At 46.8% G+C, this 12433-nt stretch overlaps 2 protein-coding genes across 2 annotated transcripts; both read right to left on the bottom strand.

Moving 5' to 3' along the window:
* Nucleotides 1-3444: 3444 nt before the first annotated feature.
* LOC104566893 (guanylin-like) lies at nt 3445-5727 on the bottom strand. Its single transcript, XM_010213699.2, has 3 exons — nt 5653-5727; nt 4109-4289; nt 3445-3669 (listed from the first exon to the last, which is right to left on the bottom strand). The coding sequence occupies exons 1-3, from the start codon at nt 5725-5727 to the stop codon at nt 3602-3604; spliced, it is 324 nt and encodes a 107-aa protein (XP_010212001.1). The 3' UTR covers nt 3445-3601.
* A 1061-nt stretch (nt 5728-6788) lies between these two features.
* On the bottom strand, nt 6789-12314 carry DDOST (dolichyl-diphosphooligosaccharide--protein glycosyltransferase non-catalytic subunit). The gene is made up of 11 exons (XM_088529575.1): nt 12185-12314; nt 11785-11895; nt 11404-11490; nt 10725-10828; nt 9776-9870; nt 9450-9543; nt 8978-9126; nt 8276-8423; nt 7468-7588; nt 7145-7251; nt 6789-6967 (listed from the first exon to the last, which is right to left on the bottom strand). Exons 1-11 carry the CDS (start codon nt 12312-12314, stop codon nt 6818-6820), a joined length of 1296 nt encoding a protein of 431 aa, XP_088385701.1. The 3' UTR covers nt 6789-6817.
* Nucleotides 12315-12433: the final 119 nt, after the last annotated feature.

Here is a 12433-nt window from a genome sequence, read left to right as displayed (position 1 = left end):
TACCTCTGGGGTCTGCTTCGCTTCTCCTCTTGAGGTGTTCTTTGAACTTGCTATTCTGATGTAATGGTTATTGGTTTGGTGACATGGGCAATAAAGTGTGATTAACATCTAAATTGTGGGCCCTTCTGATTCACTGGCTTTCCTCATAATATTGATTAAATCCTTCAAATTCTTCTCTGGAAGAACTCCCAGATGGGGACACTTGCTGCTCCTCACCAAGTTTATCGCTGCAGACAGGACTCCAGTGATGCAGGGTGCAGAGAGACAGCAGCATTGAAATATCATACAGATTCTTTAAAGGATCTGTTCACAGCACTGCCACATGATTATTTGTTATATAATGACCTTTGCCTTCTTGATAGGTGCACTATTGCCTGCAGCAGTGCAGAAATGTGATAGAGATTTTACTAACTAGAGCCCTGGGCCAAGAGATGATTGGATGCAAGACCCATAAGATGAGGAGTGAAAGATATTGGTCACGGGCTGACATCTACGTTGTCGTTAGTGGTTAATCGTTAACCAAATGTAGATGCCACCGTTCTCTCACCTAGGGCAGCTCGGGATGGCAGAGGTAGCTCTGTTGCATTGCAATGCAGAGATATATCTTCAACATCCACTTCCTAAGCTGCCTGAAGTGGTTAAATGGTCCTGTAAGGACAACGTTGGTCCCCAAGGTGTGTCTGAAAAGAGGAGCATGAAGACAGGAGCACATTCCTGTTGCCTTGGCAGGATACACGTGATGCTATGAAGTGCATGGGGACAACCCCAAGCTGTTGCTATCAGACCCAGACTTTGAAACCCATCCTTAATCGCCCAACGTAACGTTTTGCCCTTGAAACAAAAGACTGCATAACAGTCAGTATGCCATAAGACAACCTTATTGTACCTATGTAATAAAGGCAAAACTACTTATTATATTTCAAAATACTTCAATTGAGAGCGGTTTATCACATTCCTTCATCACACATTCCCATTATTGAGGAGCTGCTTCATATTTTTGTACCTCGAGCTTTTCTTCAAAGGATATTTTGAGAAGCCACTGATTGAGAAGATGAACTGAGGAAGGTCCCCAGCTCCCAGAGTGAAGGATATTTAAGTTGAGACAGTTTATATGTTTGGCCTGATTCTCAAGGTTAAGTACAAGCAAAATCCTACAATCATTAACTCACTTATGGCTGCATCCTTCCAAGATCACCTCTCTTTCTCCTAAGGGCTCAGAGAAGATGATAAGGAAGGTGATGTAAGACATAGCAAGAAAATCTATTTTGCACAAGTTTCCATGCTCCCTTGGCCTGCAGCAATAGGCAATGTTATATTCTACTCGTCTGTTATTCCTCTGAGTAAATTATTGCAGATTTGTTGCCATGTGCAGCACAAAACGTTCATGAGACAAAATTCCTGCGTCAGGTGCTTGCGCATAAAATAGAGCATCAAACACGAGTGTGGCTAGTTCAAAGTATTTTGCACATTGATTTGTTGTTCTGCTCCCTTCTGAATTTACACAAGAAGAGGTATTTTTATGGCTGCTTAATTGCTGCCTGCTCTTTATAGGAGCTCTTTTTATATGTTTATCTAACAGTAAATTTTGCAACTCTGCTTGCATCTTACTGGAAATGTGCTAACAGTGTAGAGAAAGAAAAGAACCTGGATACAGAACGGACAACTTTCAGTAATCATCCCCTCTCTTCCGACACTAATTGCAAACAAGCAGAATACTTGACCTTAGCTATATCTGCTTAGGTCGTATCTGTTTATCCTGGAGACAGGAAGCTCAACACAGCTTCTCTCCGATGAATGAAAGACATTATCTAAAGGCAAGGTAGCGTGTGCCGTGGCAACGTAAGTCATTGTTTTTATCTTCAGAAGAAGCAGCCTTGTTTAGTCTCTATTTTGAATAAACTCTGTCAATCAGAAATGATGGTAATTTGAATCATAGCTCAATAACTTTTTATGGCATTGTAAATAGGAGGCAGGAAATGAAAGAAATGGGCAGCCAATAAATGATAGCAGGTGGCAGGCCGGGTTTCTCCTAAGAGCACGGCTCATGTTAAAGCCATTTGTCATCTCACTTCTTAGGAAAACAGTGGCTATCTCTCAGGAAAAACATAAATAAAAAATAGAAAATAAATAAAAGATGTGCTTAAAAGGAAGTTTCTGGCTTCTGTTAATCTTTGACACTTGCCCGAGCACATCTCTAGTGAGACGCTCTCCAGTCCAACCCATTAGCCCATTGCGGGCCCCATCACGGAGCAGCCTTTTGCATCGCAGCGTTCATCCTAACGGATGTGAACGGAGCAGGAATTTTCGCACCTCATATGACTTTGAGGGCTTCATTGGTGGGGTTGGGCACCTCATTTGTTGGATAAGACCTTAGCTTTATGGCGCTCACTTTCCTCAGGAAACCTGGTAGCAGAGTAGAGGGCAATAGAGAAACGGAGAGGGTAATTCAAAAGGTCAGTGGTGAGAGGGAATAATTTGCAGAGTATAAATTATTATATTGTTATAATAATAATATTATATATATATAATATTATAAATGTTATATAATGTTTGTTATATAATTATATTATATTATATGTCTTATTACGATCCATACAGGGACCATAAATGGCAAAGCAAATTGTTTTAACTTCAGGCCAACACTACCAAGACAATATTTTCCCTAGTGAAGACCCAGAAGTGAAAGACTTTATAGAGCAGAAAAGGGAGCAGGCAAAATTTCACAAACATTTTCATCACTAGCTTTTATTTCATATACAGTAGCATATAAACATAGGCAGGCTCTTCCTTCACCTCCTTGCCACCAATAAATAAAATCAATCATCGGCAATGTTTTCACCACAGAGTTGATGCCATCACAGCAGCTTAGTCCTCCTTCCTCCTAAGCAGAACCTCCTGAACATGAATATCAATGGGTAGAAGTGAACTTCCCTAGGACGGTGTAGAAAGGGCTCCTGGCGCCTGTGCTCCTCTACACCTATGCAATATGTTGGCAAGAAACAGTGAGTTCAAGTAACAGATTGAGAGATTTCTGGCTCTGTGAAAGTGCTGCTAAACGCTCGTAGCTTGTCCCCGGGTTCAACGCGGTGGCTGCGTTGCAAGCACGGTCATGCCGTGTGCGACCGGACACGGATGGTCACCCACCGCGCTTGGGAAGTGCGAGCTGGACATGAGCCAAACCCAACGCCATGGGTGCACACGTGCCAGGGGGACAATTCACAGGCACATGTAGTTTCTAGAAAGGCTACAGAAGACTTGAAAAAATGAAAATAAAACGTGGAGACCAAAAGGCTGAGCCTGGGCTATCTTCACTCCAGTCAAGTGTCTCTCAACTCATGTAGACACGTGGCTCCGGTCGAGTTGCCTCAGGGCAGCGCTCGCTTGACAAGTGACCTCCTGAATGAGGTTGCACTGCACTGCTGGCGGTACCACCTAGACGTTAGAAGGTTACCCCGAGGGTGTCTAAATGAGCTAACAGCAACCCTTGGACTGAAGTGGAGATGGAGCCTAACTATCGATTTGGGAGGGTATGGGATGTTGTGAGACAAAAGCATGAGTCTCATGACTTGGAGCATCTCCTTGGAGCATCCCTTGTCCTTCTTCATAAGCAGCCGGCACAGGCTGCGTTGACACAGATTTCACACAGGTCAAGCTCTTGGACAGCCATGTCTGTTGGGGATAAAAGAGAGATTCAGTGAAATTGCAAGATGAGTATCTATGGGTAGAAGTGAACTTCCCCATGACAGTGTGGAAAGAGCTCCTAGCACCTGTGCTCCTCTACATCCATGCAGTATATTGGCAACAAACTGTGAGCTGGAGTAACAAATTGAGAGATTTCTGGTTCTGCGAAAGCGATTTAGAGGCCCCTTCCTGGTAGCACCTTATGAGCTTTGATAATCAGTCCACTTCTCGCTGGTGCAAGGGAAATTAGTTCTAGCAGAAATCTTGGTTAAAGCATGAAATCCCACCCAGATTCATTGGGAAAGCAATGCAGAGGCAAGAGAACAACGGGTCTTAGAGCAATTACTTTTTCTTTGCTGCTATTGGGACGTTTAAGGTTGGAAAATGCAGTAAAAGAAGCAGGGCCTTGGCAACCCAAGCTACATACTCAGCCTCTCAAACACCACGGGTGCATCTGTTCTTTCACACACACTCTGGAACTCTTCGGGGAGATCTTCTTCTTCACAGGGCACCCAGATACTCTTCATGCGGGGGTTGATGTCGCTGCTCTTGCCCATGAGCTCCTTCAGCTTCTTCACGGACTCCAGGGAGAATTTCAAGTCTCCATCCTATGTAAACAGGAGAACAGCACAAAATAGGCACCGGGGCCTCAGTCCATCCCTTCCACCCAATGCCCACTGAACCGCAAGCTCTCCGAAGAGCAGGGAAAAGAGGATGCGGATGAGACAAGCCGAGAGAAAACCAAATGACAAGTTGAACAGAGGTGAACGGGGATTAACTTTGTCCACTCTTTCTTCCCACATACCAGTAGAGACCTTTGCATGGCAGGCTCAGAAACGAACACAAGGAGCTATTCCTTCACCTCCCTTGCTCTTAAGACCTACAATCCCTTGCCTCAAGGTACTGCAGCAAGTTTCCATGAGCTTAAGAAATGTCCACACAATTAATGAAGTCCAGATGATTAGAAGCTGCTGAACATGACGCTTCCAACAAATCCCACCCGCTCATGCAAAGAAATAAATTGAAGTGAGACTCCTTAGAGCATGAGACTGTATTTTGCCTGAAAACACTGCTTCATCATCCCGTTAACCTGACGCTGAATTGCAGGAGAGTATTATTCTTGTGTTAGAGTATTCAAAATAAGAATAACAACAACAACCGTGGACACGCATTTCTTTATCAAGGGTCAAGCCCTCTTCTACTTCCAATCAGATTATGATTTTTACTTAGATTAATTTATCAGTCATGGTTGCCTATGAGAAATTAACAATTCTTGTAGAAATGCAATTCTAGATTCATTTATTGGCCATAGACCATAAAAGCATAAGATAGAGATAAAAATTTAAAAACAAAAACAGAAAGGGATGACGTGAACTTAATTTCTTCATTCATCCATAGGATTTCTCCTACCTAATGCCACTGCCTGGCAGGATTAAACCCTATGACATGTGTACTCCCGGTGACAAGGAGAGCTGCCATCCGAAGTGAGAATGATGTTTTAGAGAACTCGGACTGTGCAGCATCTTCCCTCCGAGCTGAACGTGCTGCCGAACCACCAGATTTTATCACGGAAAAAGCACAAGCCAGAACCACCCCTCTCCGTCATCCCTCCATTTAGAGACCACAAACAGCAAAGATCTTGCACTGTGGGCACTCAGGATTTGTGCTAGAATCCATGTCCAGATGCTGCCTTTAAAAGCACGTTACCAAATCAATCAAATTCCACTTGTGCCTGAGCAATTAAATGGATGATGAACAACTTCTTAGCTTTTTCCTCCTTCTCCCATAGTTCATCTACCTATTAATATTCCTTCGGAGCTCCAACCAAAGCAATACGGGAGAACACCACATACGGAGCCAGAGCAAGGCGCAGCTCCGCTCTCCTCGCTTAGTTCAAGATTCCCCTTCCAGTCTTTGCATAAACTCAGGACTTTACTCCACGTGCAAGACCAGAAGAGCAGAAAAACTCACCTGAACATAGACAGCACGGGAGCTGTGCGCCAGCGAGAGCAGCACGAGAACGGTGACACAAAGCAGGCCCTTCATAGCCGTGGCCTCTCCAAATCCCAACAGCTTTTCTCCCAATTTGGTCTTAACTGCCCTTTTTGGGGGTTTCTCGGATTCCTTCTCACTCTTCCCGCAGCCGGAGCTCTGCGTTCCCAGCACAAGGAGCAGCTTTATAAAGCCTTCGCCCAGCACGGGCTGGTAATCCATTAATCCCAACTCTTTATGGCCGTGCCATAACGACGGCGCGGAGCGCCCGTTATCTCCTCCTTGGCAGTTACACCCGGGCACGGCCTGGGCTTTATGGGGCTCTCGGGTTTGAGGCACAGAGGAGCGAAGGGAGCAAGGGAAAAAACACACACAAAAGCAATGTTGTATTTTACTTTATTGTATTTTTTAAAATTTCTTAGGTGCACGGAGAGGTGACGGCCTTGCCAGCCACCGCGGTGACCCAACTGTGACAATTAATGACCGTGCCAATGTTTCTTCCCCCGAGGAGGAGGAGGGAGGAGCAGACCCCAGCAGCAAAACCAGCCCTGTGGCACCATCCCCTCCCCACGTTAAATGCTATTTGGAAGGGCGGGTTGCAGGAAGTTGGGGAAGTGTGAGAAATAAGAGAAAACAAATGAAATATGCAGCCCTGAGGGAAGGAAGGAGGAAAGTCCTGCAGCTGCCTGCACCCCTTACAGCTCAGGTGCAAGGGCAAGGTCGTAAGCACAGCAGACAAGAGTCCTGCCAACCCACAAGGCAGGGCCACCAGAAAGCCCCAAACACTCAAGTCAGGGTGAGGAACACGACTTTATTTTGAAAATGGAGTCAATCTCGAATCAAAATCATTCTGATCAAGGGAAGAGACAAAAGAGAGCAACAGCACTGCAAACCAGGCCCGGAAAAGCTACAGCAGCATCACTGTGCTTACAAATCCTCTGGCAATGGATTCCCCTCGAACATCGGTTTCATTTACAAGCCCACTAGTTGCCCCAAATCTTAAAAAAAAAAATAAAGGTGCAGTTTTCTGGCACCTACCAGTCCTCAAACAGTTGCAGCAAGGAATCCAAGTGCTGTTGGCTCTCTGTGGTGCCAGTGATAGGAAAAAAATAAAATAAAAAAGGCTCTTCCTCCCATAGGGAGCTCAGTCGGACTTCTCCTTCTCCTTCATGTGCAAGAAGACGATGCTGAACATGAAGAGGCCCACCATCATGGAGAAGGCCCCGGCATAGTAGGGATACGCCGAGGGGATAAACCGTTCGTACTGCGTGTGCTGGAGAGGTCGTACAGACACCTAGGGAAGGAGAGAACGGCTGCTGAGCTTTGTGGTACCCAGGGACACATCGAGGTAGGTCAGAAGGGCTGCAAGTCCTTGCACGTTCAAGTACGCTGCACCCCGACCATAACAGATATCCCTTTTATCCCTTTAATGGTTTTGACTTCTTACATGATAAGTTGCCCCTGTGCTTACCTGGGTAGAGGAGTACAGGTGAGTATAACCCAGCCGGTTATAATCTACTTTAAACTGAAACACCCCGTAGACATCTGGCAGCTTGAACTGCACGCTGTATTTTCCTCCTAAAAAAAGAGAAAGCAGCAGAATGTTTAACTGACACCAAAAACAGCAGGGGAGACACCAAAAACAGCAGGGGAGACACCAAAAACAGCAGGGGAGACACCAAAAACAGACTGTGGAAGTCTTCTCTTTGCAGCCAGTCTCCCCCCTTACAAACACTGCCACACCAAGAGGCAAGAACATGCCAAAACAAGGCTGGCGAGGTGACAGAAACCAACCATTTCTCTTCAAGAAAGTCCGGACGAAGGGATCAATGCGGACGAACTCCAGCTGAATATCGTCTCCATCGAAGGGGACCCACTTCCCGTCAGAGAGTTTTTCGATGACAATGCTGTACTCCTGGAACAAAACCGGTGTGCTGAACATTACTTAAGACCGAAAAAACAGGCATTCGAGGCAAAAAACATCAGGCTCTGATGCTAGAGAAGAGAGAAATTTCAAGGCGATGAGGGAATTCTCCCATATTTTTTTTTCCAAAGCAGATTAGCCATCTTAGAAACACAACTGGGCTAGTAATGATCCAATCAGCTCTCAGGGGCTAAAAGGTAAGTAAATACAAATATTAGAGACCTGAAATAGCTCTAGCTGTGCTTCTCAGATCCCTAGGCTGCTGAAACCTGAAAATATCCTCTCTGGTGCAACAGGTTTTACAGTTATAATCTTTCAAGCAATGGTTTTTTTTCAGCTTTTTGATGCATTTTGATTTTACTTTGGAGAGCAGTCTGAAGTCTCTGCATTGAAAGCCAGACAAGCAACAACCAAGTAAAAGCTTCAGAATATGCCATGCACCAGCCTCAGGTCTTTTTGCACAAGGTTTACAGGAGAAAAAAATAAAATAAAAACCCCTCTCAGCATCAGTAACATCTACCAGAGAGATCACAGGCTTTTCCAGACCAGCATGAGAGCGGCCTCCCTGAGCACTAGCTCCTGGAGACACGCCTGGTGGACTCCCAAATTTTTAACTGGAGGAGACAGCCGTGTTTCCTGCTGCCCAAGAGCACGGCGTGTCCCCGGCGCGTCCCTTACCACGAGGTCGGTGACGGTGTAGGCGTTCGGCGGGGCACGCTCGCCCACGCGGTGGTGCGACACGGCCCCGACGCGCAGCACGCCCTCCTCCTTGAACACCCAGCGCGACAGGGCGACGGCCAGCTCGTAGTTACTGGTCTGGGAGTATCTGCACGTGGAGAAAGGCTCAGAAAGTAGAGCAGTCATTCTGAAAAACTGCAGCACATGCCCAAAATCATTAAATGGGTCTGAAAGCGGCACGGAGCCTGCCTAGGTTTGGAAAGGAAATTCCTTTCCAAAGCACTCCCTCCTACAAGGGAAAGGAGCTCGCTCCTCAAGCAGCAGCTTAAGTGTGCTGCACAGTGACTAAATATAGGGAAACATATTTTTAAAAGAAATCCAGCACTTAAGTTATGTCTTGCTTATTAATGGGACGTGCGTGTGCTGAAAGATGGGATATTGCGCACACGGTTTACAAAACATTTGGATGTTCTGGATGTAAAAACATCCTGATGTTATGGACAGGAAAAGCTACCCCAGGAAAACACACACCTTGTGCTGGTTACCTAGCTTACCTGCACCAAAGTCAAAAGAACACAAGTCTTTCCTTTTTTCAGGAAAGTTTCCTATAGCACAAATATTTGCTGCCTGTTTCCCACGATTTTCTTGGTCAAACAGCTCCCCAGACTTTGCTCAGCCAGGAATGCCAGGAAGTTATCCTACCTCTTAGAGCCAGGAGTAGCTTTCTGCACAGCAGAATTGAAGAAAGCATCGCTAAAGAAATCCAAGGAGCCACTAAAAACAACGCGGGCGTTGTTCCTTGCCTGGAGTCCAGCAATCAGAAGGGTGTTCTTCCCGACGGCATGGGGATACTTAAGAGAGATTTAGAAAGAGAGATTTAAAAATAGCATTTAGCCAATTCGAATATGATTAAATAACCAACCTTTTTGGGCAACCTTTTTCCCTTAGTCTTTATCCTAGGCTGGCATTTCTTCCAAAGCATCATTCATGCTGTGCATTTTCCAAGCAACAAAGAAACAGAAGGGAAGGAAGATTCCCAGAGCAGTGGCAGAAAGCAGACAACATGCTGACACTTTCCCAATCAGGAGAGGAACTGCCTGAGATTTTCTGCACGTTGCTGAAACTGAGGGAGCTGAGGGTGGCCCCAAAGACAAGAAAAAGTACCTGAGTGTACCTGAGTAATAGGCTTATCCGGGAAGAAGGAATAAGAGGTTGAAGAGCCGGTCAGGATATCGAGCACCAGGGGGTTGTCAGGATCAGCCACCATCCTACAGGGAAAGAGAGGCACAGTGACCCCCAGGCTTACTCAATATGGGCCAAGTTAAAACAAATCCCACTTCTTGCTCAAAAGTTAAGAGAGGGCCTTAAGAGACCTCAAAAGTTAAGAGTCATAGCAGGCCTCCCTGCATCCTTAGCTACAGAAACACCGATATTTTTCAGATGTTTCCCCAATAACAGCTTGGACATCCTCCCTTCCAGCCCCACTTTGCAGTTACTTACCCAACTCCTCGGAAAAGGATGGGATTCAGTGCAGTTTTCCCCACGATAGTGGGAGCTTTGAGTAGATTTTCAGCATCCGCGACTATAAGCGTGTGCTGGAAGGAAACAAGGGAGTTTTGTGTAAATGCAACTGTCCAGCTTGTAAACCTCACAGAACAGGTTTATACACACATTTTATATAATTTTTATGCTTTAGATGGTGAATAGCTTCTTTTTATGAGAAAATTAACTTCATCTTTAAAGACTACTGAAATAGAACAGCTTTTGGAAAAGAACACTTTTTGTTTAATTGTAGCTATGGTCAGATTAAACATGCTGATACATGAGTAAGTATAAAACACTTTCTGATAAAGAAAATATTGTTGCTCATTAATTACCATCCCTTACAGCAGTTTGACCAGTTACTTGCCCATATTCAGTCACTTTCACATTTAAAGTAGGACAGCTCCAATATACTGCTTAAATAGCTTTACTTAAATGAAAATTAGTAGAAACTGTTAAATTCAGATGTTAATCTACCAGAAATAAAACCGGACATGCTTCACAAGCAGGTAAAATCCACCTCTCCCCTTTTGCAGTGGTTCAAAACCATCACTAGCACCGCTTGAGACACGCTAACAATCTGAAACAACGCAAGGCAGCAGAAAGATCAAAAGCAGGAAGTTCAGAAATACATATTTGAGGGCAGAGACCCCAAATGCGTCCAGCTTTATGCTTTTTTGCCCACAGTCCTGACCACAGCATGGCTGAACACTGCTAAATGATTGAGATCTCCGTTGCAGCAAGCCAGGAGAGCAGAGAATGGAAGGAAGGAATGACAGAGGATCCATCTCCAAATCCCACACCTGATTGCAAGTCCCTTCTCGTTAACAAAAACAGAAGCTGCTTCACAAAAACCACTTTCTCCCTTCCAGTATGGGGCACACCCAGAAGATTCAACGACTTTCACCTGGCCTGGGTCCGATATATCGTAGTTATGGTGGTCGATGACCGCTGTCTTCTCCTCATCAAACTCTATCCCACACTCGCTGCCCAGTTCCCGCAGGGGGTCCCCTGGAAGGACAAAGCGGATCCCCGGTTACGCAGCATGCTCAGAAGGACGCGGCATCAACCTGAACTTCAGCAGAAAAATCAACTTGGAGGCACATGCTCAGCACCCTGGTGGCAAAACCACTCGCACTCAGGGCCACCTCAGCCAAATCCCCACCCAAAACGTAGCTAAGGCAAGTCGGTTTTCTTACTCAAAGTCTATCATTGATTCCCCGCCAAAGCATTTCAGTACAGCCTTGAGTTTGCAACAAGAAGCTGGGAGCACAGAGCACCATCCAGTTAAGGTTCCCTTTCACAAAAAGCAGAGCTTTAAGGGTGGCAAGGACATAGAAAAAGTTCCCTTTTCTTCTCCAGGCGTGGATTCCCTAGAGTGCATCTACAAAACACAAAGCTAAATGGCTCTGTCCTGCAGACCCCCGAGATATCATGCTTTTTTGTGACCACCCTTCTGCAGCAGCTCAAAAAGGGGGCAATAACCTAGGCCCTCATTGTAGGGGATAAACAGGCAAAAGTCCCCAAGATGTGAAGGAGCTGAAGCACCCAGAGGTGCTCATGACACAACAAGCAGCTGCACTCACCAATGTCCGAGCTGGCTGCGACGAGGACGCTGCCGCCACCGTCGATGAAAGCAGTGATGGTCTCCACGTTGATGTTTCTGCCAAAATCTGAAAACGCACACCAGGAATCCCCACCTCTATCCTTGGAACCATCCCAAACGCGCGGCTAGAGCCATGGCCACACACAGCACCGCTCCGACAGCGGCTGCAGGAACCGCCACGGCAGCAAGGCTGGCAGATAAGCTCAGGTAACCCTGGCTCTACACACAGCACTGTTCTTATCCTAGATAACGGCCACCAACTAACAGTGGCAAAATGATCTCTAAAAAAACATAAACTTCTTAATATTCATTTTGAAGCCCCTTTTCAAAAACGCTCATAGTTGTGCTCCGGGTATTTTACCTTCTATGGACGGGGAGAAGATGATCAGGTTGTCGTACAGAAATTCCCCGTATTTTATAAGCGACAGGCCTGCATCATCAGCCGTCCGGAAGGTGAGATCGAAACCCCTGTCTGCAGCCGCGAAATAAAATTGAGATAATTTTAAACATGTCATGGTCTGAACGAGGAAAATTAACAATCACGACAGCACCCACACGCGGTTTCACGGGGCTTGGGGGCACAAGGACCTGGTGGAGGGAACCCCGGAGGGCAAGACGCGGAGATCAAGCGTTTAAAAGCGCCATCGGTTGCCACCACGGGTGTTTTCGCCTCACGCTAACGCGAGTGGGCCCTGCCCGCGGGCGCCGAGCGCCTCCCTCGTCCCCGAGGCGGGTCCCCGGCCGCCGCCGCCGCGCCCTACCGGCCAGGCTGCGGAAGAAGAGCGAGTGCGTGTCGCGCAGGCTGCCGTTCTCCAGCAGCACCAGCGTGCGGGGCGCCCCCTCGGCCGCGGCCGCCACGAGGAGCCACCACAGCGCGAGCGCCGCCGCCATCTTCCCCGCCGCCGCCGCCTCCCCCTCCTTCCCCGGAGGCGGCGGGAGCGAAGCGCCAATGAGCGGCAGGCGGCGCGCCGGCGCTGACCAATGGCCGAGGGACAGCTCCGCGCTGCGGG

The sequence above is a fragment of the Tinamus guttatus genome, unplaced genomic scaffold (genome assembly GCF_059628265.1).
Source record: "Tinamus guttatus ecotype Peru unplaced genomic scaffold, ASM5962826v1 Tinamus_guttatus_pri_ptg000332l, whole genome shotgun sequence".
Taxonomy (NCBI): domain Eukaryota; kingdom Metazoa; phylum Chordata; class Aves; order Tinamiformes; family Tinamidae; genus Tinamus; species Tinamus guttatus.
Note: the sequence above shows the minus strand (reverse complement) of the source record. Positions and strands in the feature narration are given on the sequence as shown.

Bases quoted from the DNA above. Each gene is read 5' to 3' on its own strand.
- LOC104566893 (XM_010213699.2), bottom strand. From the start codon at position 5,727: ATGAAGGGCCTGCTTTGTGTCACCGTTCTCGTGCTGCTCTCGCTGGCG. The intron at 4,290-5,652 runs GTGAGTTTTTCT...CTGTTTACATAG, and splicing joins CCCGTGCTGTCTATGTTCAG to GATGGAGACTTGAAATTCTC. The intron at 3,670-4,108 runs GTATGTAGCTTG...TATCCCCAACAG, and splicing joins CGTGGTGTTTGAGAGGCTGA to ACATGGCTGTCCAAGAGCTT.
- DDOST (XM_088529575.1), bottom strand. From the start codon at position 12,314: ATGGCGGCGGCGCTCGCGCTGTGGTGGCTCCTCGTGGCGGCCGCGGCC. The intron at 10,829-11,403 runs GTGAGTGCAGCT...TTGTCCTTCCAG, and splicing joins CGCAGCCAGCTCGGACATTG to GGGACCCCCTGCGGGAACTG. The intron at 9,127-9,449 runs GTACACTCAGGT...ATCTCTCTTAAG, and splicing joins CGGATAAGCCTATTACTCAG to TATCCCCATGCCGTCGGGAA.